This window comes from Seriola dumerili, unplaced genomic scaffold (genome assembly GCF_002260705.1).
Source record: "Seriola dumerili isolate Sdu_G_001 unplaced genomic scaffold, Sdu_1.0 BDQW01000110.1, whole genome shotgun sequence".
Taxonomy (NCBI): domain Eukaryota; kingdom Metazoa; phylum Chordata; class Actinopteri; order Carangiformes; family Carangidae; genus Seriola; species Seriola dumerili.
The window spans coordinates 12,916,869-12,942,959 of record NW_019174365.1 but is presented as its reverse complement, the minus strand read 5'-3'; the positions used below and the strand labels follow the sequence as shown (position 1 = coordinate 12,942,959).

General features: G+C 43.6%; 1 protein-coding gene across 1 annotated transcript; it reads left to right on the top strand.

Moving 5' to 3' along the window:
- Nucleotides 1-7,010: 7,010 nt before the first annotated feature.
- On the top strand, nt 7,011-25,692 carry LOC111223306 (phosphatidylinositol 4-kinase beta-like). The gene is made up of 14 exons (XM_022747405.1): nt 7,011-7,337; nt 13,298-13,794; nt 14,639-15,210; nt 15,957-16,388; nt 21,311-21,538; nt 21,898-22,146; nt 22,269-22,375; nt 22,776-22,880; nt 22,963-23,086; nt 23,176-23,289; nt 23,443-23,594; nt 23,793-23,925; nt 24,057-24,177; nt 24,530-25,692. Exons 2-14 carry the CDS (start codon nt 13,314-13,316, stop codon nt 24,709-24,711), a joined length of 3,000 nt encoding a protein of 999 aa, XP_022603126.1. The 5' UTR covers nt 7,011-7,337; nt 13,298-13,313; the 3' UTR covers nt 24,712-25,692.
- The last annotated feature ends 399 nt before the right edge of the window (nt 25,693-26,091 follow it).

Below are 26,091 nucleotides of genomic sequence, written 5' to 3'. Positions count from 1 at the left end.
TGGGAAAGTGAGTTTCAGCACTTGTCCTTTGCCATGAAGTGAGTGTAGTCGAGCTTAGATGCTTGCTACTACAGCACTACCAATAATTTATAATTAACAGGAGCACTGATGATGGTAATATGTCATTTTCTATCACTAAAGTGAAGTGCCAGTATGTAAAATTTTTCCACAAGGTGGAGAAATGCCTCGACTAAAATGTCTCGGTCTCCCTTTAGGTGAGCCTCAGCCCTTTTCAGACAGAACTGAAACAAATGAAAAGTTGCACTGTTAAAAAGTTAAAACAAGAAAGTCCTTGTATGTTATGAATTTATTGTTATATGCATTGAGAAAATACATCGAGTATTTATGAGTGATGTAATGTTCTGCTTTATGCTTGCACTCAGCTAGAGACCGACCACGCAGTGTCGGCTTTATTTTTTATTGCAAGAATTTGGTCAAAATAATGCTCCTTTTTTAAACTGTTCAGTAGAGAGTTTAGTAGAATAAAGAGGGAAATACATTCTGTTATATTAAAGTTGCAGTAACTGGAGAGCAAAACCAGACGGATGGTTTAAAGCAACATTTCACTTGATCAGTGATGTTGCTTGAATTGAACTTAATTGTATGACATGTATTCTGATGACAAAATCTGACTCATGACTTCACTTGGACCTGATATCCTCAAAAAAACCCAAAGATTTAAATGTAGGTGTGCAACCAGTCAATGACATTGAATATCACATTGCACAAGCAGGATCGAAAGGTGTATTTGTCAGATCTGCATGCAAATAACAGGATGTTTAGGACTTGACACACAAGGATTAGGACTTGGAGTTTACTTGGTGTCTTGACTTTCAACGTGAGTCACAACTTAATGGTCTTTACTCTGGACTAGACTAATATCTAGTTCATGTTGACTTGGGAAGACTCGAGATTTGTTGTTGGTGTTGACTTGGGAATTGACTTGTACTGTTGCTCTTTAGTTGGAATTGTTGGTCGTGACTTGGGACTTTGGAAGGGACTTGTTCTTAACTTCTTGGATAATATGACAAGAACTGTGTTTGAACTTGACTTAGAACTTGGTCTTGATTTAGTACTTGTTTTTGACTTTGGGCTTGTTGGTTTTGACTTTGGGCTTGTTGGTTTTGGCTCAGGACTTTACTCGGAACTGTTCTTGACTTGGGACTTGTTGGTCTTGACTTACTAGTGTTGATTTGGTACTTGTTAGTGTTGACTTGGGACTCGTAGGTCTTGACCTGGGACTTGTTGATCTAGACTTGTGTGATTGTCAATTTCAGAAAGAACATCCAACTATAACTTCCTTTAAAAGATTCTGGGGCCTTGATTCCTCTTCAATTCTGTAGTGTCCAATGAGCGCAACTCATTGGACAAAGTTAGCTGTCGGTTTGTTCAACAAGTTGCTGTCATTAGCTGGAGATCTAATTTTACTGTCTTCACTTAATGACTGGGTTCATAATTTCAAACTGTCAAACTGATTTCGTAAAGCCCCATCAGAGGTCTACAATTTCATTCAACTGAAGTATAAGACTGACAATATTCATCCAGAAAGCAGATCAGATGTATCCCAGACCCAGTATCAGTGAAATGTTGCTTTGAACGTCTTGTTGGGAATCTGCTGTCAATATTCGGAGTGACACCTGAGGTGACACACCAGCTGTGTTCCCTCTGCAGGACCTAATGGGCTAAACTTGGCAAACTGGACATATGAAATGAGTTTGGTCAGGAGCTCAAGAAAGGGTTCAGCGCAAGTCAGTGATGGAGGATGTCTCAGTTTGGAACAGTTTGGACCACTAACGGCCAGCTGGACATGCAATGTTTCCTGTGGACACTGGTTGAATGTTTGAAAATGGACTTGAAGTCCAGCAGCTCCGTGGAAATCTGCATCTAAAAGCAGTTCAAAAATTAGTTCAGTTTAGGTTAAATGGGATGAAACCCTGGTTTTACCCACTTTGGTTCTTTAACTGGGTGAACTAGGCTACTGAACATATACAGTTTCCTTTAATAACTGTAAATGTTTGGAAGGAGCCTGAAAAATGAGCAGCACTGTGGAATTTAAGACCTAACGGAAATCAGAGAAATGGCTCAGGGAAAGTCAGAGATAGAACTTTGGTCACCTAACTGGCCTGACTGGGAAAACATACAAGATCAGCTGCAATGTAAAAGTCAAGTTCAAGTTTGAGAAATGGCTTAGAGGAAGTCCATGAGAACAATAAGCCCAAGTTTGGCTCTTTGGACCTGTGTCTGAAAGACTGGCATCACTCTTGAAGTCACTTTCCAGAGTGGCTGTGGAGTGGCTGTGGCTGTCAGGATCTGAAAGGAGTTGAGAAATATTTCACAACAAGTCAGTGAAGACAAGAAAACTTAATTTTGGCTCAGTTTGGCCCTGCACTAGGAACGTCGGTTTGAAGGTGGTGGTGCTTGTTGGAATCTTTCACTGTGGAGCCATGTCGCTCAAAAAGAAAACAACAAAACAAAAACAGACACGGGTCAGATAATCAAAGATAAAAGGATCGGGATTCGGGTAGCAGTGCGTTGACCTTCAAGGATCGGACTCAAAGACACAACGTCCTCTGATGTCACTTCCTGTACTGGATCTGTTTGTGATACATCATTTTTAACTTCACATTTTTGCTAAATTAATTTTGTAGTCCCTTCATCTGATCTCATGTCATTATTATTTCACAAATGTTCCAACATTCACATGGTTTTATTGATGTTAAAATGACGCACAGAGAGACATTAAGTGTTTTCCATTCACTTTTGATTCAACCAGCACGAAACCAGACTCATCAAAGATTTTTTTAACGGAACAGTTTAGTGAAGATGTTTTTATTCCCTAAAAACTGGTTCCTCTCAGCCTGAAAACCTCATGCAGGTTCACAGGAAGAAGATGATACTCAAACACCTGGATCAAGTGATCTCTAGAGATACAAAGTCAAAGGGAACTAGATTTGTTGTTTTATATCTTTAAGACACATCAACTCACCTTGGAGTCTCAGGGATAGCTTCACAGTTTTTCAAGTGGGTCTTGGACAGATCCCATCCAAATGTGTTTTCAAAGTGGTGGAGGACAAAATCTACAGTCCTGGTTCTGTGAACAGATTTATTCAAAGGTTTAAGCAGAGTTTATCTGAGGCTTCAGCTGTCTGAGTTTGAGACAAATCACATAGATAGCTTACAAAGTTGCAACCTTTTAGTATAAAATTCCCTCTTTTTGTTTCCCTGTTGAGTTCTAAGGGAAGGAAGGTAGATAACCACTTGATTTGACTAATTAGCTAACGTGAAGTCTGAAATTAGCTCCAGAAAAAGACTTGAATTCACATTTAACAGAAGGACTGTGGATTTTGTCCCCCGTCACTTACACTAATGTATAAGTTGTAATGTTCATTTGACACCTGACTCTTGTTTTAGGACAGACTTGAAAAATAGTTACCTTGTCCTTTAATATCTTCTGGGTCATCATCCTCCGAGGGTCGTTAAAGTCACCTAGTGAGAGTTAATCACCTAGTGAGAGTTAATCAGTTAGTCAGAATCCAATTAATCAGGTTGTGCTTTCAAACCAGTTCACAACTTCATTAATTTGACGTTACCCGAATGACTCGGCAGTGACAACATGTGAATGACCCAGGAGAGGTGAAAGCAGTGTCTTAAAAAAATAAAACAAGAAATTCAGTTTACTGTTTTTTATCAAAACTAAATGTGAAAGGGAAGTGAAACTAAATTAGATCCACTTTAAATTTACTTTATTATTATTTTTATTCTCACTGCAACAAAAAAAATATAAACTTGACGCAGATGAAGTCTGATGAGTGGACTGAAGGTGAGTCAGCAGTTTTAGTGACGAGATGACGAGACGTTTGTATGATGAGCTGATCCTGGTCAAACACTGCAGTTAATGTGGTGATGGTGGTGGTGGTGAACTCCCAGTCTAAGCTGGAAGTGGTCCTGTTTTCTGTCACAGACCCAGTCAGAGTTTTATAATTGAATTCACTGGAGCAGTTTTTTCTTCTTCAGCTCATGTTTTTGAGTCGACAATAAAGGGAACTGTTTTTTTCTCTTTCCCTGAGCCTTCCAGGCGTTGCTACCTCGCAGGCTCAGGAACTCTGGGTAGTGTAGTACAGTCCTCCAGACCAATTTGGAGGTTATGGTCCAGTTTTGTGTCCACAGACTCATCAGTGAACCTGAGTGGGACTCTGACATCAAACAGCAGCACTTGGAGCTTCATGCTGTGATTTTCTGTTCACTCTGAGACTATTTCAATCAACTTGTTTTGCTGTCAGTGTTGTTATTAATCCAGTAAGAGTTTTTCTTTTTGTTAATTTATCTGTTTTGTTTCCTGTTGCCGTCTGTCGTTGCTCTTTCATACAGTTGTACAGCTTGTTGATGTGCAGATTTTATTATTATTATTCTTACTGTTGCTGTTGAGACTTTTTAAATCTATGTTTGCTTTGTGGGAGACGCAGAGGCTTCCTGCATGGTTTTCCTGTGACTGTCTGTTTTTGTATATTATTCACTTTAACAGTTTGGAGAAATGTTAGTTTTTCTTCCCCTGTAACCTGCTGCCTGCTGGCTTTTTTTTTCTTTTCTTTTTTTTCTTCTTTGCACTTCACTCCTGAAATTCTTCATTGAAGTGGGAGGACGACATCGGTCCAACCGTGAAAAGAAAATGAACCGTCCCTCCTCTGCCCTTTGGTTTGGATACCAAATCAGTGAAATGCACCTTTACTTTACCTATGTGAGTTTGTTTTGTTTGTTTGTGTGTTTCTGCTGTTTGTTGTGACAGAGGACAGACTCAGAACATTAATGTGAATCTATTTTCCTACGCTGACTGACTGGAATAAAGGATGTGACGTTCACTGGCAGAAAACACTGATTCTGCTTCTGCCTCTATTCCTTTTTCTTTCCTCTTTCCTTCGCCACTTTTCTGTTTTTCTTGCCTCTCATTTCACTTCCTTTCCTTTGCATTCTTTCCTTTCCTCTTTTTGTTTCACATCCTTTTTTTCTTTTCCTTATTATTTGTTTGTTTGTCCTCATTTGCTCCCTCTTAATAATTTTTTGTGTGTGTGTCCTTTACTTCTTTTTCTTTGTTTTACTCTTTCCTTTCCTTTCTTCTCCTCTGTTGTTCCCTCTGTCGGTCACCAGGAGGCTCTGTACTCTATCATTTGGAGCTTTTCTTCTTCATTTCCTGCTTCAGGTTGAATTTTGTGTTTCTAAAAATGAAAATATCAGAAAACCTATTTTGTTGAGCTGCAGGAAGGGTTTACACATGAGACAGTTTAAATAGAACGATTAAAATGAAACAAATGTGACAGAACATGAGTTTGAACGGAAATTTAAAAGCTATATCCATAATATACCTTATGATAAATAAGGCCGCAAATATTAATCATATTTAGGTAGGGCATAATAAATAGGATAGACAAAAATATATGAAAATATATGCAGTAAAACAGTCATATACAACAATGCCTTAGGCCATACACATGCATAACGACGGTGTATGTACAAAACATAATATAAATATAGGTATAAGTAATAATAAATATACACATGTACATCAGAATACAGTTTGACTTCTCTGAACCACTGTCAGATGGGAGAACATGGGTCAGCCCCAGTTCATGCTGTCATTAAAGAAATTTGGAGATAAATACTAACATAATCTGAAATTCATGAACATTTTTTTTTCATTTTTCAAGATTCAACTTTTCACTCAATTTGTGAAATCTGATATTATTTTAATTTGTAATGGAAAGATTTTTTTCTACATTCAGAACAAATGTAAAATAGAATAAGATGAGTGGTCTGAGACTTTTGGACCTCAGTGTAAAACATAATATTACAATGACACATTAAAATCTAACATGTATCATGATATGGAAAGAAGTAATATGATTAGTGTATCATATAGTTTATATATAATAATATATAGTCAAATAATATGTTATGAAATGTGTTACCACTAACAACAACAATAATTAATAATGACAATAAAAATGATAATACTATAGAAGAAAGGAGAGAATCAATCAGTGTCATAAAAAACAGAGAAGAAAATATAATAAAACAAAACCTGATGAAGTAATTAATTCATTTAAAGGTAAATATGACAGAATCCAGATGAACCAGCGACAGTCGTCACTGAAAATGGTTTATTTCAGGAAACGTGGGGGCTGAATATTTTGTTCCAAACGGAAACAGAACCAAAACCAGCAGCTCTGTCAAGATAACCGGGAACTATGCAATTCTGTCTTCAAAATAAAAGCTAAAAGAAATTGAATTGCAATGGTCTGATGCTTTACTGTAAAATACGCTGTGCAGGTTACATGTAGGTTATACATCTGATCTGACTCTCTGAACTCTGATAACTGATAATTAACTTTGCTAATAATGATACTCATTACATGAAAATTAACTGAATATTTTTCACCTTTTGTCAGTAACAAAATAAACAAGATTTTTTTTGATTCAATAATAACACAAACATTTACATTGGTGAGGTTAAGCAATTATTCTCCAAATATCGTTTTCAAGGGGACCTGTATATATTTATGTCTATCATTACATGGTTGTTTTAATTAAACTTTATGTAAATAGCAAATAGAACATCTACAAAGAGAGGAACAGCTTTGGGACTGGAACTTTTAATTGTTTTCATTATTGAAAAATCTGAAGATTATTTTCATAATACATCTTTTTTCTGTGAAATTATATAAAAGTGAAATAATGACACCTTCAGAATATTTGTTCGATATGATCAATTGTCCAAAATCCAAAGATATTTAATACATCGTAATATGAATCAAAATCAATCACCAGAGAAGCTGCAGGCAGTGAATGTTTGCTGCTAGTCCTGTAAATCAATTTATGAATTAAACATTTTTTAATCTTGTCGAATGTAAAATAAAGATGAAATTAATAAACTATTTCTGTGACTTGCTTTCAGTGTATTCATGTAGATGAGGAACGATTTCAATGAAAAACATCAGTTTAGTTGGAGAAACCTGCAGTCTAAAGAAACAACTGTTCTGAAATCCCTCTGTGCTTTTTCTTTGGAAAGATTAGCGGAAGTGTGGGACGGCTCGGACTGCGGCTGTCTTGACGGATGTTGCGTCACTGCTGCTTTAAAGCAACCAGACTCGAGCCGATCCGAGCAGAGCAAGGCCACAAACCGCAGACCAGATGGACCACCTCAGAACCTGAAAACCAGGGCTGAAAACCGGAATAAAACCTGGATTAAAGACCTGGATTCAACACGGAAACTCCCGGGACGAAAACTGGAGTAAACCCCGAGCCTCGGAGCATTTAAACCGGAGTGAGGACGCTTCAGTAACCGGGTAGGTGCCCCTATCATCCGGCTGGTTTTCCTCCATCTACTTCTCCTTTTTTTCGCAGTTTCAGTTTGTTGTGACCCGGTTTAGCAGACGTTCGCCGCGTCTGTTGTTCCGTTGTTCCAGTGTTCCGGTGGTGAATCCCGGGGCTGTGGGCCTGCTGCAGCCCGGCTCTGCTCCTCCTTCCCCCGGTTTGTTTTCATCAGGAGGGAGCGGCTCTGCTCCCCCTGCCGCTGCCTTTGATACCTCCGTAACATCTTTATAACATTTTCATTACGTCTTTATAACGTTTTAGTTACGTCTCTGTGAGACACCCGCTCACACCGTGGTTTCACCGTCAGTTTCCCTTTATATTCAGCTATTTTATCCTCCTTCCTTGTGGTCTGTCATGGACGGATCATGGGAAAATGGTCCCCTGGGCACAGAGAGGCAAAAGGCCCCCAACCCCTCCTCTGCAGGACCCCATACTGCAAATGATGCCATCGGTTTCTGTCTCCCTGTGGTCATTTTTGTCCCTTGTCCCTTCTTCCTCAGTGTCTTTTTAGTTATGGTTTTTCGCTGCAGTCCTGGATTGATGTGAATGGAGGACAGCTGGACTTCATCAGTTCTTGAAGTCTCTTGGATGTGAAACATTGAAGGTGTTTCATCTCTAATCCAAGTCCACTTGCCTTTGATTTAACCAGGACCTGGACCACTGAGAGTCCTCAGACAGTTCTGTGTTGTCGTCTCTTTGCGGTTGTTTTTTGTCTTGTTTTGGTCATGTTGTCGCTTTTGCAGTAGTTCCTCATCTGCTGATTACATGACTAAAATCAGAATTCACTTTTTGTCTATCTAATAATTTATTAGTGGACTAATTGTTGCAGCTCTAAAGGTCTCATTATGTTCTCAGGCTAAATCCACACTACTACATCACAGTTTTAAAATTCATCTCTTATACTACATCTACTCCTGCCGTCCACACTGCAACGGAGTTCAGAGGACCAGTCTGAACCAGGTCTGTGTCACCTCTACTTGAAATACTTTGCACAGACAGAATCAGGAGACTCAGAGCTTTCACACAGGGTAGAATTAGTCCAGGTTGTGTGAAGATTGAGTCCATTACAGACCAGCACACACCTGAAGTCTACCAAGGCCAAAGAGTCCCACAGGGGAGACGGGTTCAATAGTGAATTTCTGCTGAAGCATGAATCTGTTGATCAGTGTCAGAATAGTTTTTGATTATTTTTCTGTCAATTGACTGATAGAAACAAAAGCTTGACCAGATCCACATGTAAATATTAAAGTTGTAACTCAGTGTAGATTGATTAAACAGAGTTTATTCTGAAACAACCTCCAGAGATTTAATGACGGGACAAAGTTTAACACAGAGACTGAAACGTCACAACTTCAACTGTTTACAACAGTGTAGAGATAATGTTGTGGTGGTTATTACAGTGTGAATAGAGTTTACTGTGTGTGTGTGTGTGTGTGTGTTGTTGTTGTTGTTGTTGTTGTTGTGATAAGCTTCACACTTTGCCCTGAACTGCACACGTCACACTCTCAAGTCTGGATTCACTGTTGCTGTGTTCACATCAGCTGCAGCGATTAGTCACTTAATTGATTAGTTGATTGACAGAAAATGAATGGGCACATATTTTAGCTAATTAAATGTGAGTATTTGCTGCTTTTTTCAGTTTTTTATCTGATTTTTTCCTTGTCACAAAAAACTTTTACTTTTCTGACATTTTATAGACTGAAGATTAATCAAGAAAACAATCAGCTGATTAAATGATAATGAGGATAATGTTTGAATATTATTAACATTTAGAAAAACTGTTCATAGTAACTCAAAGGAAGAATTTGTTCTTTTGAATAAACCAATTTTAGGCAGAGAAAATGTCAAATCAGTCTGTTCCTCCACTGTCACTACATTACCCACAATTCATTGCCAGTGCACCAGCTACAGTCGCCATATGGACAGAGTTTAGTTGTATCTTATTTCCAGCATTTCTCTCTGATACTCGCGTCAGTGCTCAGTGGAGGATTTTACACAAAGGTCTGTTTGAAAAAGTCCGACTTTAAGACTGTTTTAATGTCTTGAGACGACCGAATAAAGTTAAAACACGATGATGTAGGTGATGAAGACACAGACGTCAGGTTTAATCTGATCAGGAGCAGAGTCTCATCTTTCTGGAAACTTTCTATCAGACCTGAAACGTGAACCTGATCCTGAACCTTAGAGTGTCAGTAACAAAAACAGAGCGGACTTCATGCCTCGCTGTGATTATTAAAAACCCACAGTCAGTCATGAGTCTCATAACACTGACTGTGTGTGTGTGTGTGTGTGTGTGTGTGTGTGTGTGTGTGTGTGTGTGTGTGTGTGTGTGTGTGTGTGTGTGTGTGTGTGTGTCTTTATCTTTGTGAGGACCAGTTTGAGTTATAGACCTTACTGAGTGAGGACATGTCTGTTTGAGGGTTCAGTCCTGGTTTTAGGGTTCAGGTTAGAGTCTGGTTACGTCAGGGTTAGGGGGCGAGGGAACACATTATGTCAATTAGTACCCTCAAAGATAGCTGTGTGCGCGTGTGTGTGTTATCTGGGCTCTGGTTCAAACGACAGTCGAGCACAGCGTGATATCCTCATCACCATCATCTTCATCATCCCCCACACTGACTCATCACACACACACTGTAGTTGTGAGGATTCTCATTGACATACTGCACTCCCTGAATCTAACTAACCCCAACAGGAGCCTATGACACACGCACACACACACACACACACACACACACACACACACACAGGTAGGAGGTTCATGAGTATTTAAAGGTTCACTAACTTAAGCACATTTCACTTGTAATTTATCCAAACACAGAAACACAGGACAGAGTTGACTGAAGACACAGATCAGACCAGGGACCCTCTGCTCATCAGTCTGTTTTCTCTCCTCTGTGTCTATTGATCATCAGTAACGACAGGTCGAGCAAGTCAGAGGTCAAACAGTGACGTGGCGTCACACTGAAATCCACCTCCACACGTTCAGACAACGTCACACTCAAACTGCTGAATCTAAAAACGAGATCTAAAAAGATCTCCCATCAGGAAATCGTCTTTTTAACTTTCCTCAAACAGAAACATGTTTGAGATACTGACATGAAAAGAATTTTTTCGAGAGTTGAAGAAAATTCTTTGTAAAAAAGCAACTATTTTCATCATCGTTGAATTGTTTCGATCACTTTTTAAGCAGAAACACCAAACGTCTCTGGTTCCATGATTCACTGGTTTTCTTTGTTTTAAACAACAGGAAACTGAATCTCTGGGTTTTGGACTGGACGTCGGACAAAAGAGACATTTGAAAACGTCACCTTGACTTTTGAGAAATGATGATGGATAAGTTTGATAATCAGTTAATCAATTAATCATTTGAAATGACACTCTAGTTCCACTTTCTCAGAAGTCGTGACATGACATTGAACAGAATCTGTGAAGGTTAGGTTAACAAAAAGTTTTCACTGTCTGACATTTTATAGACAAAATGAGAAAATAATCATCAAAATATATATATATATATATAAATATATATATTGATAAGTGATAATAACCATTAGCTGCAACAATCAGTTTCTTTCTGCCCAAAGTGACTTGTTATTTATTATTTTATCAGTCAGAATAAAATAACTGTTTTATTTATTTATTTGGTATTTTTGCTTTAAAAAACAATTAATTGATTATCAAAAATAGTTGCTTATTAATTTCTTTTCGATGGGCTGATCGATTAATCAATTAGTCGATTAATTGTTGCAGTTTCAACACAAACATCAGTGCTGCCGCAAAGTGCATCATCATCAACACACACACACACACACACACACACACACACACACACACACACACACACACACTCACACTCACTCACTCTCTGCAAACAGTCTTTATAGCAGTCATTTTGTGTGTGTGTGTGTGTGTGTGTGTGTGTGTGTGTGTGTGTGTGCGTGCAGCTGACCTCCACCCACGGCTCGCTGCTCCAGAAACTTCACATCTGGAAACCATCTCTCGCATGCACGCACACACGCGCTCTGATGTGATGACATCATACTCAGCTGTGTGTGATCAGTGTCTCCTCGTGATGATGTCATCAGGGGGATTTTGTTCAAGACTCGTTGGACCCCACTGTTCATGTTGGTGTCATTATAACCCAGGACTGAAATGATCAGCATTAATCAATCAGTCTATTGATAACGACTGGAGGACTCTTCAGTTCACCTCTGTAAACTGCATTAGAACTGTTCTCTGCTGCTGGATCTGACAGTTTCCTGTGTTTTGGACCAGGACGTATCTTAGCGTAGCCAGGAGGCAGCTGCTGTTGTCTCCGTGTGGGTGCGGAGGCAGCAGATTCAGTCAGTGTGGAGCCATCGTCACAGAAACCGAATCCTGTCTTTAAAGCATCGTCCCGGAGACGGAGTGTCAGGAGGTCTGACAGAAACCGGATCAGCGGCTGGTTGATGGAGCTAAGCAAAACCAAAATAGAAACCTCCTCCTTCTCCAAACGCTGCACACGCACAGAGAGGAGGATGATGGTGATGATGATGCACATCACCTGCGTCACACTGACAACACACACACACACACAGACACACACTCAGGGCTGTCATGGTTTCCTCTGAGGAATCCCTCTCTGTGGAGCTGTCACTCCTCCACACTGTGCAGCCTCCTTCAACATGATGACAGGCCACTCTCCACTAAACCATCACTTCCTGTAGTTCATACAACACCTGCATGTACCTGTCCCTTTGACCTCACAGTGTCTATGTCTCACCTCTCACCCTCCTCACACCCCCCCCCCCTCCAACTCTCTCTCACCTGTGGGGAAACCTCTTAACTGCATTGCTGTCTGTTTAACATGTTTCAACCATAGACTCTGATACAAATGGATTTTTAAACAATGTTAAATATGTTAAAAACAAAAATTTCAATATGAAAACAAACAGATGAATTCCTTGTTGAAAATGGTGAAAGATGTCAACAGGAAGTGTTGAGGAGGTCCATGATCGGAGATGTCAGATTTTCAGCTGTGATCACAGGCAGGAGGGCGTTATATAACACACACACACACACACACACACTCACATACACACACACACACACACACACACACACACACACAGGCGTGGGCGTAAGACAAAGTCACATGAACATGTACACACAACATGGCTCAGCTCAGACACGCACAGACAGCACACGTGTGTATGTGTGGAGGAGGAGCTGTTTCCTGACGGAGCCGCTGATCGTTGTGTCCGTCACGTCTTCACTGTCGATTTAATCTGCAGATTATTTTCTGGATTAACTGTTTCGTCTATAAAATAAAGGTGACGTCTTAAAACATCTGGTGGTGGTTTGCAGTTGAATGTTCGGAGGTTTTGATGAGGTCATGACCTCTGAATCTGAGGTCGTGGTTCTCTCCCTGTGGGTCGGGAGCCAGTTGCTGCCTTAAGGACTTTAAGTGTCCTGGGGTCTTGTTCAGGTTCAGTGAGATCGACGGGCAGGCTGGTGCAGCGCCAGCAGTAATGGTGGCGTTGCACGGGGCCGTTGTGGTGAAGAGGGAGCTGAAGGCGAAGCTTTTGATTTACCTGTCAAGCTACGTTCACCTGTGGTCATGACCTTTGAGCAGTGACTGAAAGAATGATACAGTGAACGGCGGGCGTGACGAGTTTGATCTGTAGGGCGGCTGCCCGGAGGTTTTCTAGGAGCATCCAACTGGTATGAGGTCCCGGGGTAGACCCAGAACATGCTGGTGAGAGTATATATCTCATCTGGCCTGGGAACACCTCGGGATCCTCCAGGAGGATCTGGGGGATGGTGCAGGGGGACGTTGCCGGGGAAACGCCTGGAGTATCTTCTTAATCTGTTACCGCAATGACTGGCTCAGGTTCAGCAGCAGGAAATGGATGATTTTAAAAATAAATGTGCTCTCTCTGTCTCCTGTTTTTAGGTCCTGCTCTTCCAAAATGGCCGACGCCGAGGTCTCCCTGTCCCCGGCCTTGAGGCCGCTCCACCTTAGCCCCTCCCACTCTGCCCCGCCCCCTCCACCACCTTCCTCCTCCCCCACCACCTTCTCCTGCCCCTCTTCCCCCTCTAGTGCCTCCTCTTCTTCTTCTTCTTCCTCCTCTTCCTCCTGCTCTGAGAGCTCCTCCGACTGCCCCAACCACCATCACCATCATCATCAACACCATCACCATCACCCCCGCCCTCAGCTGCAGCTGCCCCCGCCCTCCCACAGCGAGCAGCCATCCTCTCCCAGCGCCAGCCCCCGCAGCTCCAGCCCCAGCGGGAGCATCGGCAGCTCCGGCAGCCTCGGCAGCAGCAGTAGCGCCAGCGAGGGCATCGGCAGCAGCGGCATGTCGAGCGGCGGCGACCCGCGAGGGCCGAGTCCGCCGCTAGATGTCATCTCAGAGGACGCCATGGAGATGGACCTGGGAGTCGACCAAGGTAACCAGGAGAAAGCAGGGTCTCTGCAGTAGGAAGAAATAAACAGGTTTAGTTTGAAAGAATTAGAAGTTTAGTTTCTAGAATAAGGTTGGCGGTCCAGTAAGACTGCCGCCTTAGCCTGATGCCTGATTGGCAGGGCAATCAAACTCTATTCCCGCCCTTGCAAGTGTTGCCGCCACCGCACAGTCTACGCTGTGCCATGTTACCAAGCTCCATGCGTCAGCATGGTGCGCGGGGAAGCTTCATGCCCAGTCTTTGCTTCAGGAAGGGGTCCCAGTATCCCTAATCTACACAGGCCTCCTTAATCTCTGGGTTCACAGAAGGGATTGAACTGCTCTTCAGTTTCTGGTGGCTCTGCTTGCGGAGTACATCCACTCAGTCAAAGTTTAAGAAAGGTCAACTCAGATCTTCAAATGTGTCAGTGTCGGCAGGAGGTCAGGTAGGACTGTAGTGTAATGTGACTGTACTTTTACTTTGACCTCTTACCTGGGACCATTTTGTCTTTGGAAACCCTAACAAGAGCTGTTACCCCAGCTCCCAGGGTCACATGGTCAAAAACCCATCCACCACGATGAGGTGAAGATTCGCAGAGGGAAACCTTTTGCTAAAGCTGCTACAAATTTAGGGACCTTTGTTTTTAACAGGTCAGACCTTATCTTTCCACTTGTAAATGGGAAATATCTAAATGACATTTAAGAGGCAGCTGCCATGAACTTGTGGCTCCATCATTAGAAAGGTTCTCAGAAAGGCAACAGCAGAGTAGTACAGGCTGTGGGGTGTTTGTTGGTCTTTTACAGACTGTCTGGTGACAATCGTTCTGACTCCTCTTGTTTTCTGCCTCCAGTGATCGACCCTGAAGTCGCTCTGAAGGCTTGTCAAGAAGTTCTTCTCAAAGTCAAGCTGCAGAACAGAGAAGTGCCTGAACAGCAGCAGCTTGACAACAAACAACAACAACAGGACGATCAACAACAACAACACCAACACAACACAGACTCAACAGAGCGCACCAGTCCTCAGTGGCACATCAACCCAGACACCAGCTCCATCAAAGAGGAAGATGAGGAGGAGGAGGAGGAGGAGGAGGGTAGCTCTGAGAAAGAGGCACAAAAACAAGGCTGTACCTCCCAGCAAACCACACCTCCTTCTGCTCGGCCGGAGTCGTCATTCCTGCCATCAGCAGCAGCAGCATCGTCATCTAAACAGTCGTGGCTGCTGCGCCTTTTTGAGTCCAAGCTGTTTGACGTTTCCATGGCGATCTCCTACCTGTACAAGTCCAAGGAGCCGGGCGTGCAGGCATACATCGGGAACCGACTCTTCAGCTTCCCCGACAGCGAGGTGGACTTCTACCTGCCACAGCTGCTCAACATGTACGTGCACATGGACACGGAGGTGGGAGACGCCATCAGACCGTACCTGGTGAGTCCTCACACACCTGAGACTATGTATTTAGATCCTGTGAAGATCAGTCAGCTGAAAATTGTATCTTTTCACCACTAATTAGTAGTGCACATAACTAAAAGAAGCTAATGTTCATAGCTACATTACATCCATTTATTTTCTGTCCATCACACCTTTCAACTCCTTGAAGAAGATCACAGTTTGCCCAGAAACTAGGCCCCCAGTCTGGAGTCAGACCCGGGAGGTTAGCTGCTGGTGGTCTGGTCTTCATAGACAACATCAAGCCGCCACGGTTCAGGTGGCAGACTTGAGGCACGCTGACCCTTGTTACAAAAAGTGGCACATGGGGAATATAATGTCACATCTCTGGACCAATCGCATGACTCAGGAAGAGGCGGCAGGACCTTGTCCATAGAGGGTAGTGGTGGGGGTAGTGGTGGATGTTCAGACGAACTCCTGAAACCGACCGGCATACTCTCTGTAGGAGGCAGGTTTGGAGGCTATGAGGAAACCTTCAAAGACCAATGCGTCATCTGTGGTTAAGAGAAGTGACGCCACGGGAGTTGCCTGAAGGTTGGCTAGCAGATGCAGACGGATGTCAACCAACACACACAGCAGGAGCACATGATCCGTCTGTGTTGAACAGCATTATTTAACTGGATGTTACTTAAAGCATCAAGTACTAATAGCCCGCAGCTGTATGCGTTGCTCTTCCTCAGTATGTATAATGCCAACACTCAACTGTCTTCCTTCCTCTCTCTCAGATCCATCGCTGCAGAGGCAGTATCACCTTCTCTCTGCTGACCGCCTGGCTGTTGGGCGCCTACTCCTCCGACATGCACATCTCCACCCAGCGTCACTCCAGGGGCACCAAACTCCGAAAGCTCATCCTGTCCGACGAACTCAAACCTTCTGCTCCTTCGTCCGACGCTCCCAGACCAATGTCGGCTTCTGTCTCCGAAAGCCCGGTGTCGTCGCCGTCCCACCGCCGCTGTCACCGCAGGCACAACAGCAGTAACGTGGAGGCGTCCATCTCCCCAGACAACCCTGCAGCCAGGGAGGAGGAGGTCTTTGTTTCCCCGTCCAGGAGGACCCACCAGAGATCCAAGTCAGACGCCACCACGGCGAGCAGTGGGCCCGGCACCGGCCTCCGACGGACCGGCAGTAACCCAAAGGTGGAGGCGGTTCACGAGGAGGTGAGGAACAGATTCACCGTTTGATTTTAATTCTGTTAGTTGCAAAACCTGAGTCCTGAGTTTTGTTTCTAAGATGGAGGCAGGTGATTCTGTTGACCCACAGAGACCAACAGCTCACTGCACACTTCAGTCCCCAGCTTCAGTTCACTGATATTACACCTCTGAAACATTTACATGAACTCGTTTGAGTGAGTAAAGAGACCGAGCCCAAAAATAAAATTTGTCATTTCCTTTTTGTTCAAATGGATTTGATCAAATTTGTATCGAAAAAGTATCGTTAAGAATTGTTATCAAAGTCGAGGTCTCGGTATCGGTACGATATCAAACATTTCTGAATGATATCCAACCCTGGTCCTGCAGGCCCGTGTGGACTGGACATAGGTGTATGTATGACGCAGTAATCAAAATGTATTTATTGGTCTACTCTGCACAGAACCAGAAGCCGCTTGTGGGCTCGTCTTCGTCCAGGACTGAGCTGTGGTTCAGTCTGTTGTCTGGTGGATTTACAGAGTCCTGAGGTTTCTGCTCCTTCCTGACTGTCAAAGACTAAAACATCTGTAACAGCTGGTGGAAACAGTCTCCATGTGTGTTTGGTCCAGACTCTGTAGCTGTCAGCTGGGCTTGGTCTCAGTGTTGCCACATTCGACAGTTTTCTGTGAAACGTGGGCAGAATAGATTTGAGCAGGTTGTTATAGTTGTGTTTGTTCCAGTGGGAAGGTTTGTACCTGCAGAAGGTTTGGTTGTAAATAAAAACTGGAATGACAAAAAAAAAAGCGTCTCCTTATCGCTGCAGAACTTTATTCAGAATCCTCCTGTTTTAAAGTTTTCTTCAGTAGTGGCCCGTACACCGATGATAAACTGCAGACAGGAGCTTTTCACAGCTGATTCAGCTGCTTCATCTTCCACAATGTCAACAGATGTAAACTAAAAAAGCTAGTTTTATGATGACTGAGCAGGTTCTAGGCTCTGATTGGCTGTTTGTCAGTAAACTGTGGCAGCACTGTGATCTTTGTGTTAGTTGTTGTCTAGTTGGTTTGGTGTAGTTTTTTTTCTCCCAGCAGCTGTAACATGACAGCGAACTGGTTTCCAGTTTGCGACTCTGTAGGATGAGTGGAAAATTATCTATTTGTGAAGAAGGGAGAGAAGAGGTGCAGAGTGTGTTTTCACGTCTGTGCTGTTGTTGAATCGTCGTCACATTCCTGGCCGGCAGCTCGGTCACGTGTGGACCGAGGCTTTCCATTGGCCGGGATCAGTCTCTGAATCTGTTCTCTCCTTTCATCGTCCTGAAAAAGAAAAACAGACAATTAGAGAGATGGAGAGATGAAGGAGAGAGGAGTGTAAACCTCTCCTCTGCTTTCCTCCTCTTCCTGTTCGTTTGGACTCGGCTGATGTTTGATCATATTTTCCACTTGTTTTTATTTTTAAGAGGAGAGAGGGAGAAGCTCCAGTGGAAAAACTAGAACACAGGAGAACAGACTGAGAGGAGACGGAGAGTAAAACTGGAGCTGACCTTTATTTAACGCTGCTCAACTTCTGACCTCCTGATAAAGAAAAGAAAAGCTGCAGGGTTCATTGTTTCCAGCAGAATAAAGAGGAAGCTCAGTTCTGATAACCGTGAATATGAAGCTGAGGAAAGGTTTAAATACTGTGAGATAAGAGGTTTTCATTCAGCCACAGTGTTTGAAGACATTCCTGTCTTCCAAAAAAGACACAGAAAACTTTAACAGCTGCCTGGTAAAGGTCCAGAAACTGAACTGAATCCACAGATACAACAAACAGTGAAACTGCAGCACCCCAGAGTTAACGTCCTGCTTCATCAGCGTCAGGACGAGTCTGTCCGAGTCCGTCTGAGTCTCTTAAAACCACACGAGCTTTTAAAACAGGAGGAAATATCTAAAACTGTAGAAATAAGTGTCTGTAGGTTGAAACAGGAATTAATACGACAGGTTGCTGCAGGAGAAAAAATTGATGTACATTAAAAAAAAAAACTGGCAGGAATATTTTTAACTGAACTGGCTAATAATTTAATAATAATAACGATATAATCATTTTGTTGTATGAGAACATAAGACTTTAATGAGCCAGTGAAAAGCTAAAGATATTTGATAAGAGAGATATGCATCATATTTAACAGGTAGAGTTCTATGTTTTGTTGTTTCAGATAAATGTTGTGCAGTAAAAATGACAGTATTTGCTTTTGGGATGTGGAGGACTTTAGAGCAGCCGGAACTGGAGTAAGAGCTCCTCAACATTGTCCCTGAGTAACATGTTGAACATCATTAACTTCACAAGCAGTTTAGTCGACTGAGGCTGAAGAGTCATCATCAGTGATGAAGATGCTGAGTGAGAAGTAAATATTTCCGTGTTTGGGAATAAACCTGTCGGACAGAAATCAGCAGAGTCCAGACAAACACATCAGACTCTGACTGTTTGTGTTCAATAAACAGTGGAAGCCCTCTGTCGGCCCTTTGTCGGCTCTCTGTCGGCCCTTAGTCGGCTCTCTGTCGGCCCAATGTTGGCCCTTTGTCGGCTCTGTTTAATATTAAACAGCAGTTATTGATGTTTGATACTTGACGTTGGTCTCGGCAGAGTTATCATCCATGTCCAGACTATCATGAAGTCACTGTGATATTCATGATCCCAGAGGATGGGATAAGAGAACCCAGTTCCTCCTGTTTGTGTTTGTCTGCTTTCATCAGTTCCTCTGATCCAGTGACATAAAATCTGACGAGGCCGCAGGTCTGAGGTCATTAAAACCAAAGAGACGTTCTGAGAAAAAGAGAAGAGAGGCACGGAGACAAAACAGGAACTGATATCTGACTCCACCTCGTCCTAGTGGAGGTGGGGGGTTGCCGCGGTGACGGAGGGGAGGATGGACGGGGGGGGGGGTTGGTTTACAGCCAAAGACAACACAGAAATTACACAACAACACAGAGGCAGAGACGATTTCAAATACATATATATATATAAAATCTAAATAACAGTAACAGACCTGACTGTCAGTTCATTCAGCTGTTAACATGTTTTCAGGTGAGATGGAAAAAACTGATCGATTATTGATTTAAAAACGTTTATTTGTGCCAGTGTCATATCAGTGGCACTCTACTGCTTTGAAAGTGTTGAAACTGTTTCATACAAGACAGCAAATTAAAATCATGAAATGATCAAATCTAATCAAATATACTGAAACAAAGGAAATAAAGTGAGATTTCATGTCAAATGTAGATGATGTAGACAAGTGCAGATGATCAGTACTCGGTTCCAGTCTGGAGACAGTTCTTTGTTCTGGTCTCGTCTTTAATTTCTTGGATTTCGTCTTGAAGGTGGACTGGTCTTGAACCAGTCTGCTGTGTTTATGTTCCTCAGCTGCAGCTGAACATTATCTTCTCCGTTGATTGTTTTGTCTGAAAAATGTCAGAAAATTTCCACAAACAGACAAATTCAGTTTATGAAGCATCCAATCTCATTTCAGCAGCTGGAAGCAGCAGGTTACAGACATCCTTTAGCTTTATTAAGCTCTCTGTTTGGGGGGGGGGCTGAACTCTACAGTCTGTCGGAGGTTTCTGTGTTGCAGAGGATTTGGTCCTGCAGAATCTGGGTCATGTAAACATCTTAACCTTCTCTCCCGTCTCTGAAATGTTTCCATGTGTTGGCCGGCAGAGCTGGACCCGACGCCCGCCCTCCCCCTCAGACCTGGTTATGGGTGGGGGAACAGTGAAGGGGAGGGGGAGCGGGAGGCCTCTGGAGGAGGATTTAAACCACATGATGCTGAAACGACCGTGGAGCAGCAGCTCAGTCATGTGACAGAAATAGTTTCTGTGAGCTGCAGCAGAACCAGAAGTCAGAGAGAAAAGACAGAGGAATCAATACAATAAAGAGACTTTACTCAACATGTGAAACACTAAACGTGTCAGTCTGGTCTGGTCTGAGCGCTCATGTGATTAAAACAGTCGAACAGTGAAACAGACGGTCAGACTGTTTCTTTCCTGTGAAGCAGGAGAGTCGATGACTGATTACAGGCTGCAAACAGGCTCAGATCACATGACTCCTAAACGGCTCGTTTTTTGGATTAAGTTTTGTGATTGTGGCACTCGTGGCCTGTATTTACCAAACCAGGAGTCAAAGAGTTCTCCTCACAGTGATCAATAATCAATCAATCATCTATCAACAGACTCACTGCTGTTCCCGGTAACTTTTCCTCTGTTTGTGTGGAATCTGTTTTATATTTGTTTTTGTATTGAAACAATAGAGTGATGGATCAGACTGCAGGGACAGAACAGGGTTATGTTCATTATTGATTCATCTGCAAATGTTTTATTTAAACAGTAGTGAATGTTGTGTTTATTAAGTGATTAATCAATTATCAGAATAGATGCAGACTGATTTTAAATTATTATATTCAATATCACATTATCTTGTTACTGAAGCTGGAGTCAGACTCTGCTGCCTTGCTCAGCAGCACCTCTGACTCTAAACCCACCACCCTGCTGTCTCCGTGGTAACTGGACATGGCAGTTAGTGATGGAGTTGGAGGTGGAGCCGCTCTGCCCTCGGGTGGACAGACTGATGAACTACAGTTCAGCTCTAAGGCTGTAACTCAGATCACTTCTGTGTTTCCTGTTTTTTGTTTCCTCCTCTACAGTCTTATAAACATACAGCAGATCGTTTGCAGATTAGTTTCTCAATTAATCAAATTGTCTGGGGAACAGTGATCAGCTCTTTGTCACTGTTTACCAACGACGTGTCGATTAGTTCAAAACCCAGAGATGTTCAGTTACTGTGACAGAAAACACAAAAAGAGAATAAATCTGCATAAGATGAGCTGAAGCGTGCGGTGCTGCATGTTTGCCGCTGTCCGCCTGCAGTGGATGATGGGAACTGAAACCTGAATTAAAGTGAAGTGTTTTCTGGTTGCTCCTCAGCCGGAGCGTCTCCGTCCTCAGCGGGAGTTTGTCAAGTCTCTGCTGTGCATCGGGAAACGTTTGGCAACGCTGCCCACCAAAGAGCAGAAGACCCAGCGGCTGATCTCAGAGCTGTTGCTGCTCAACCACAAGCTGCCGGCCCGAGTGTGGCTGCCCACCGCCGAACACCAGCACCACGTCTGCAGGATCCCGCACACCCAGGCCGTGGTCCTGAACTCCAAAGACAAGGTAACACCACACTAACCAGGCTGACCAGACACGGGTAACTGGACTTGAGCTGCAGGAGACGCTCAGGACGCAGTGAGACATCTCAGTCTTTAAAGCAGCTCTGTTAAATCTTCTGATTATTTTTTTATTGATTTCTGTTCAACTTATAACTGTGTTCAGCTGCAGATTTACAAATCATAAGAAAAACTGTATTCAGTTCCCTCAAAAACAGGTTTATAAAGTCTTAAATTTTAACTTTCACTGTTAAGAGACAACAGCAGGGTTTCTGTCTACAAGCTGATACTGTTTCTCCGAGAGTCTCCTATCACCATCATAGTAACCCTCCTTCTCCTCCTCCTCCTCCTCTTCCTCCTCCTCAGGCTCCATACATCATCTATGTGGAGGTTTTGGAGTGTGAGAGCTTCGAGACGTCCCATGTTCCTGTCCGGATCCCAGAGACCAGGATCCGCTCGGCTCGTTCTGCAGAGAACCTGGACTGCGGCGGCGCCGCGACTAACACTAACGGGATGACATCAGAGCACAGGGCGGGAAGTTTCTCCACCGTCCCAAACTATGACAATGACGACGAGGCGTGGGCCACAGATGATATTGGACAGCTGCAGGTGGAGGTGAGACATGTGGGTGTGACATCACATCAAACGTGAGAGACACAACGAGAAAAACCAACAGTGTTTCAATGGACACAACGTGTGTGTGTGTGTGTGTGTGTGTGTGTGTGTGTTTTTTGCAGGCGGAGGCTCAGACCAGCAGCAGTGATAACATCAGTCAGTTTTCAGTCGACAGCATCACAAGTCTGGAGAGCAAAGAGCCGGTTTTCATCGCTGCCGGAGACATCAGGTACGTACAGACACACACACACACACACACGTAGTAGAACAGAGGGTTTCACAGTGACTGACATGTTCTGAACATCAGAACCTTCCTAAAGGAGGATCCAGGACTGTTGAGCAGACTGACTCAGTCTCAGCTGGTGTTCCTAATAAATTGACAACTGAGTGTAGACAGGTTTTACATCTCATTTCCATGTTACACTGCCGGGGTCTGTACGAGGTAGAAAAACCAACAATAGAAGAGCCGGTCATCCCAGAACTTCAGACCCATTCAGTTCGACATCAAAACAAGAAATAATAATCCTGTATGTGTCAACAACAGAACTGTGTTAGAACCAGAACACCTAGATCGGGTGTTGTAGTGATTGTCCCTGTCTCTGTTGTGTTTGTGTGTCTTGGTTGTTCAGACGTCGTCTGTCGGAGAACCTCGCTCACACTCCAACTTCATTCAGGAGAGACCCCGAGGACCCATCAGCTGTCGCCCTCAAAGAACCCTGGGAGGAGAAAGTCAGGTGAGGTCATAAACAACGAACACCACAGAAGCCTTTCGCAGCTGCCGTGGCAACGCTCACGGTTTTCTGTCTCTGTCCACAGGCGGATCAGGGAAGGCTCTCCGTACGGTCACCTACCAAACTGGAGGTTACTGTCGGTCATTGTGAAGTGTGGAGACGACCTGAGACAGGAGCTGCTGGCCTATCAGGTCCTCCGACAGCTGCAGGTGAGGACATCGTCATCTGTTGATGTGTGGGGATGAGTAACAAGGGAAACCTGTCCGTCAGTGACGTGCGTGTGTGTGTGTGTCTCTAGTCGATCTGGCAGCAGGAGCGAGTTCCCCTGTGGATCAAACCTTACAAGATCCTGGTGATGTCATCAGACAGCGGGATGATCGAACCCGTCCTCAACGCCGTTTCTCTGCACCAGGTACGCAGGGGATTGTGGGAAACTGATGCAGTTGTTACTATAGAAACCACAGTATTTACTTCTCTTTTCCTTTTATTTACTTTTTAATCAAGAAAATAAATTTTAATAAGAAATGAAACCTGAATCATGTCATGTGTGTTTCTCGTCCTTCAGGTGCGTAAACAGAGTCAGCTGTCTCTGCTCGACTACTTCCTGCAGGAACACGGCAGCTACACCACCGAGGCCTTCCTCACCGCTCAGAGGAACTTCGTCCAGAGCTGCGCCGGGTACAGCCTCATCTGTTACCTGCTGCAAGTCAAAGACAGGTGAGACACACCCACACAGGCTCGTCTGTTACCTGCTGCAGGTCAGAGACAGGTGAGACACACCCAGTGCTCTGGCCACTGACTGGATGGAGCTCTTTCATCAGCTCCACATCACAGATGAGGAGTCTTAACAGTTTCCCCCCGCTTCCAGTCTTTGTGCTAAGCTAGGCTAACGTACCTGCACTCCTCTGTGTGCAGACATAACGGGAACATCCTGCTGGACTCTGAAGGCCACATCATCCACATCGACTTTGGCTTCATCCTCTCCAGCTCTCCTCGAAACCTTGGCTTCGAGACATCCGCCTTCAAACTCACATCAGAGTTCGTCGATGTGAGTAAACTGCTGTTCCCGTTTCCGCCTGAGTTTCACATTTGAAATGAAGTTAACTGCTCTGCTGGAGTCGGGGCCGGAGGATGGTGAGGTGGTGGTGAGGACGCAGCTGATGGATGCTTGTGTTTCAGGTGATGGGCGGCCTGGAGGGAGACATGTTCATCTATTATAAGATGCTGATGCTTCAGGGTTTAATCGCTGCCAGGAAACACATGGAGAAGGTGCTGCAGATAGTGGAGATAATGCAACAAGGTGAGACACACACACACACACACACACACACACACACACACACACACACACACACACACACACACACACAGAGGTTCTCTCTCATTCATATCTCACAGTTGGAGACAGTTGTAGTCTGTAGTATTGATCAGCCATACCAGACGACATGGTTACTGGGTGGTGCTGAGATTTTCCATGCTCCACTCTGCCTCCGGTGTCCTCTGGTTTTTTTACAATCTAAATCCAGTCTCGCTCCATAAACAGGTTGATGGTTGAGGAGACTGTGGGAAGCGAGGTCCTGTTGAGGTGAATCTCAGGCTGCAGCTCCTCGTGCTCATGGTTTCCCCTCTCTCTCTCTCCTCTCTCTCTCCAGGTTCCCACCTTCCCTGCTTCCACGGCTCCAGCACCATCCGCGGCCTGAAGGAGCGTTTCCACATGTCTCTGACCGAGGAGCAGCTGCAGCTGCTGGTGGAGCAGCTGGTGGACGGGTCCATGCGCTCCATCACCACCAAACTCTACGACTCCTTTCAGTACGTCACCAACGGCATCATGTGACCGGAGACGACATTTGAACCACCGACTGAATCCAACAGAGACCTCCTCACACACTTCAAAGCAAACGGAAGCAGAATCTGAACGCGGAGCTGAGGAGATTCACTGGATGTGATTTTCTCGTCCGTCTCCATCTCTGGAGTTACTCATTGATTTTTCTTTTTTCCAAATACAAGATTTCAGTGACGTTCATGTGCAGCTGGGAAACTACAGCACTAAACAGACTGGATCAGGTGGGCTGCAGAGTTCAGGATCCTGGTTTATGGTGTTGCTGCCTCAGACAAATTTCATTCACTAACAGACTTTTACTGGATTTTACTCTGAACCAGCATCAACCAACGTTCAGATCACAGAGGAGCAGGAGGGGAAACATGAAGCTGTCTGTCTGTTTGGATCAGTTCTCAAGGTAAACTGTTGCTGAAATGATGAAAGAGATTAGTACAAATCATGCAGTTACAGTTTTACGTGACCTAACGTGGTCTGATGATCAGATGAAAACATTTCAGTTTCTCTTCTCTTGTATTAATTGGACACTACATCTTGTAAGAACAGGATCTTTTCTGCATCTTTGTTCTAGTTTCCTGCAGATTCATGAACAAAGATCTTTTCATCACATTTATAAAAAAAAACATCTTTGTCACTTTCATCTTTAAGCTCCTGTACATCTGAGGTCTGGTCTCGTTAGACCAGATAAAGCTTGTTTAATTATGAGATCCATTTTGAGATCCATGTTTACTCTGTTCACTTCAGTGAATGAATTGTAGTAGGCACTAATGAACAGACTGCAAGTCAGCCCAGTATTTGAGTCTGTTAAAACTCAAACTGACTGAGATTAAAGTTTGACAGCAGCTTGTTTCAGCTGATCCTCTCCTGCTTTCGTCTGACTGAAACCAAAACATGGTTCCAACTCTACTGCACCACAAACACCAGCAGGACATTCTCCTTCTGATGAACGGAGAACATCTGTGAACATCTGTGATGGTCGGTCTGCTTTTTCTGAAAGAACAGAACGGTGAGAAAAACACTGAATGGAGAAAGCACAACGTGAACTTTGTGTTGTTTACATCTGTTTTCTTTGTTCTCTGGATGAAACTAAACGGTTTAGAAATGATCGGTTTTTATTTGACATGGAGTCTGAGACCAGGTTCTCTCCGTCTGCTGACAGAACTCCCTGACATGTTGAGTTTTACATGTTTTCACCAGATATTTATCACAATCATTAAAACTAATTCTACTTTTGTTTTAGTTTTCGCAAACTTGAATGGGCAACGGCCCAGAGGAAGGGAAAATGTCATCCACAAGTTTAAACTAATGACTGAATCCTTGTTGGCCTACAGTCCATCTCTGGTCTGCAGTCAGCCAACATGAACATCATTTTACTGT

Bases quoted from the DNA above. Each gene is read 5' to 3' on its own strand.
- LOC111223306 (XM_022747405.1), top strand. From the start codon at position 13,314: ATGGCCGACGCCGAGGTCTCCCTGTCCCCGGCCTTGAGGCCGCTCCAC. The intron at 23,926-24,056 runs GTGAGTAAACTG...CTTGTGTTTCAG, and splicing joins TCACATCAGAGTTCGTCGAT to GTGATGGGCGGCCTGGAGGG. The intron at 24,178-24,529 runs GTGAGACACACA...CTCTCTCTCCAG, and splicing joins AGTGGAGATAATGCAACAAG to GTTCCCACCTTCCCTGCTTC.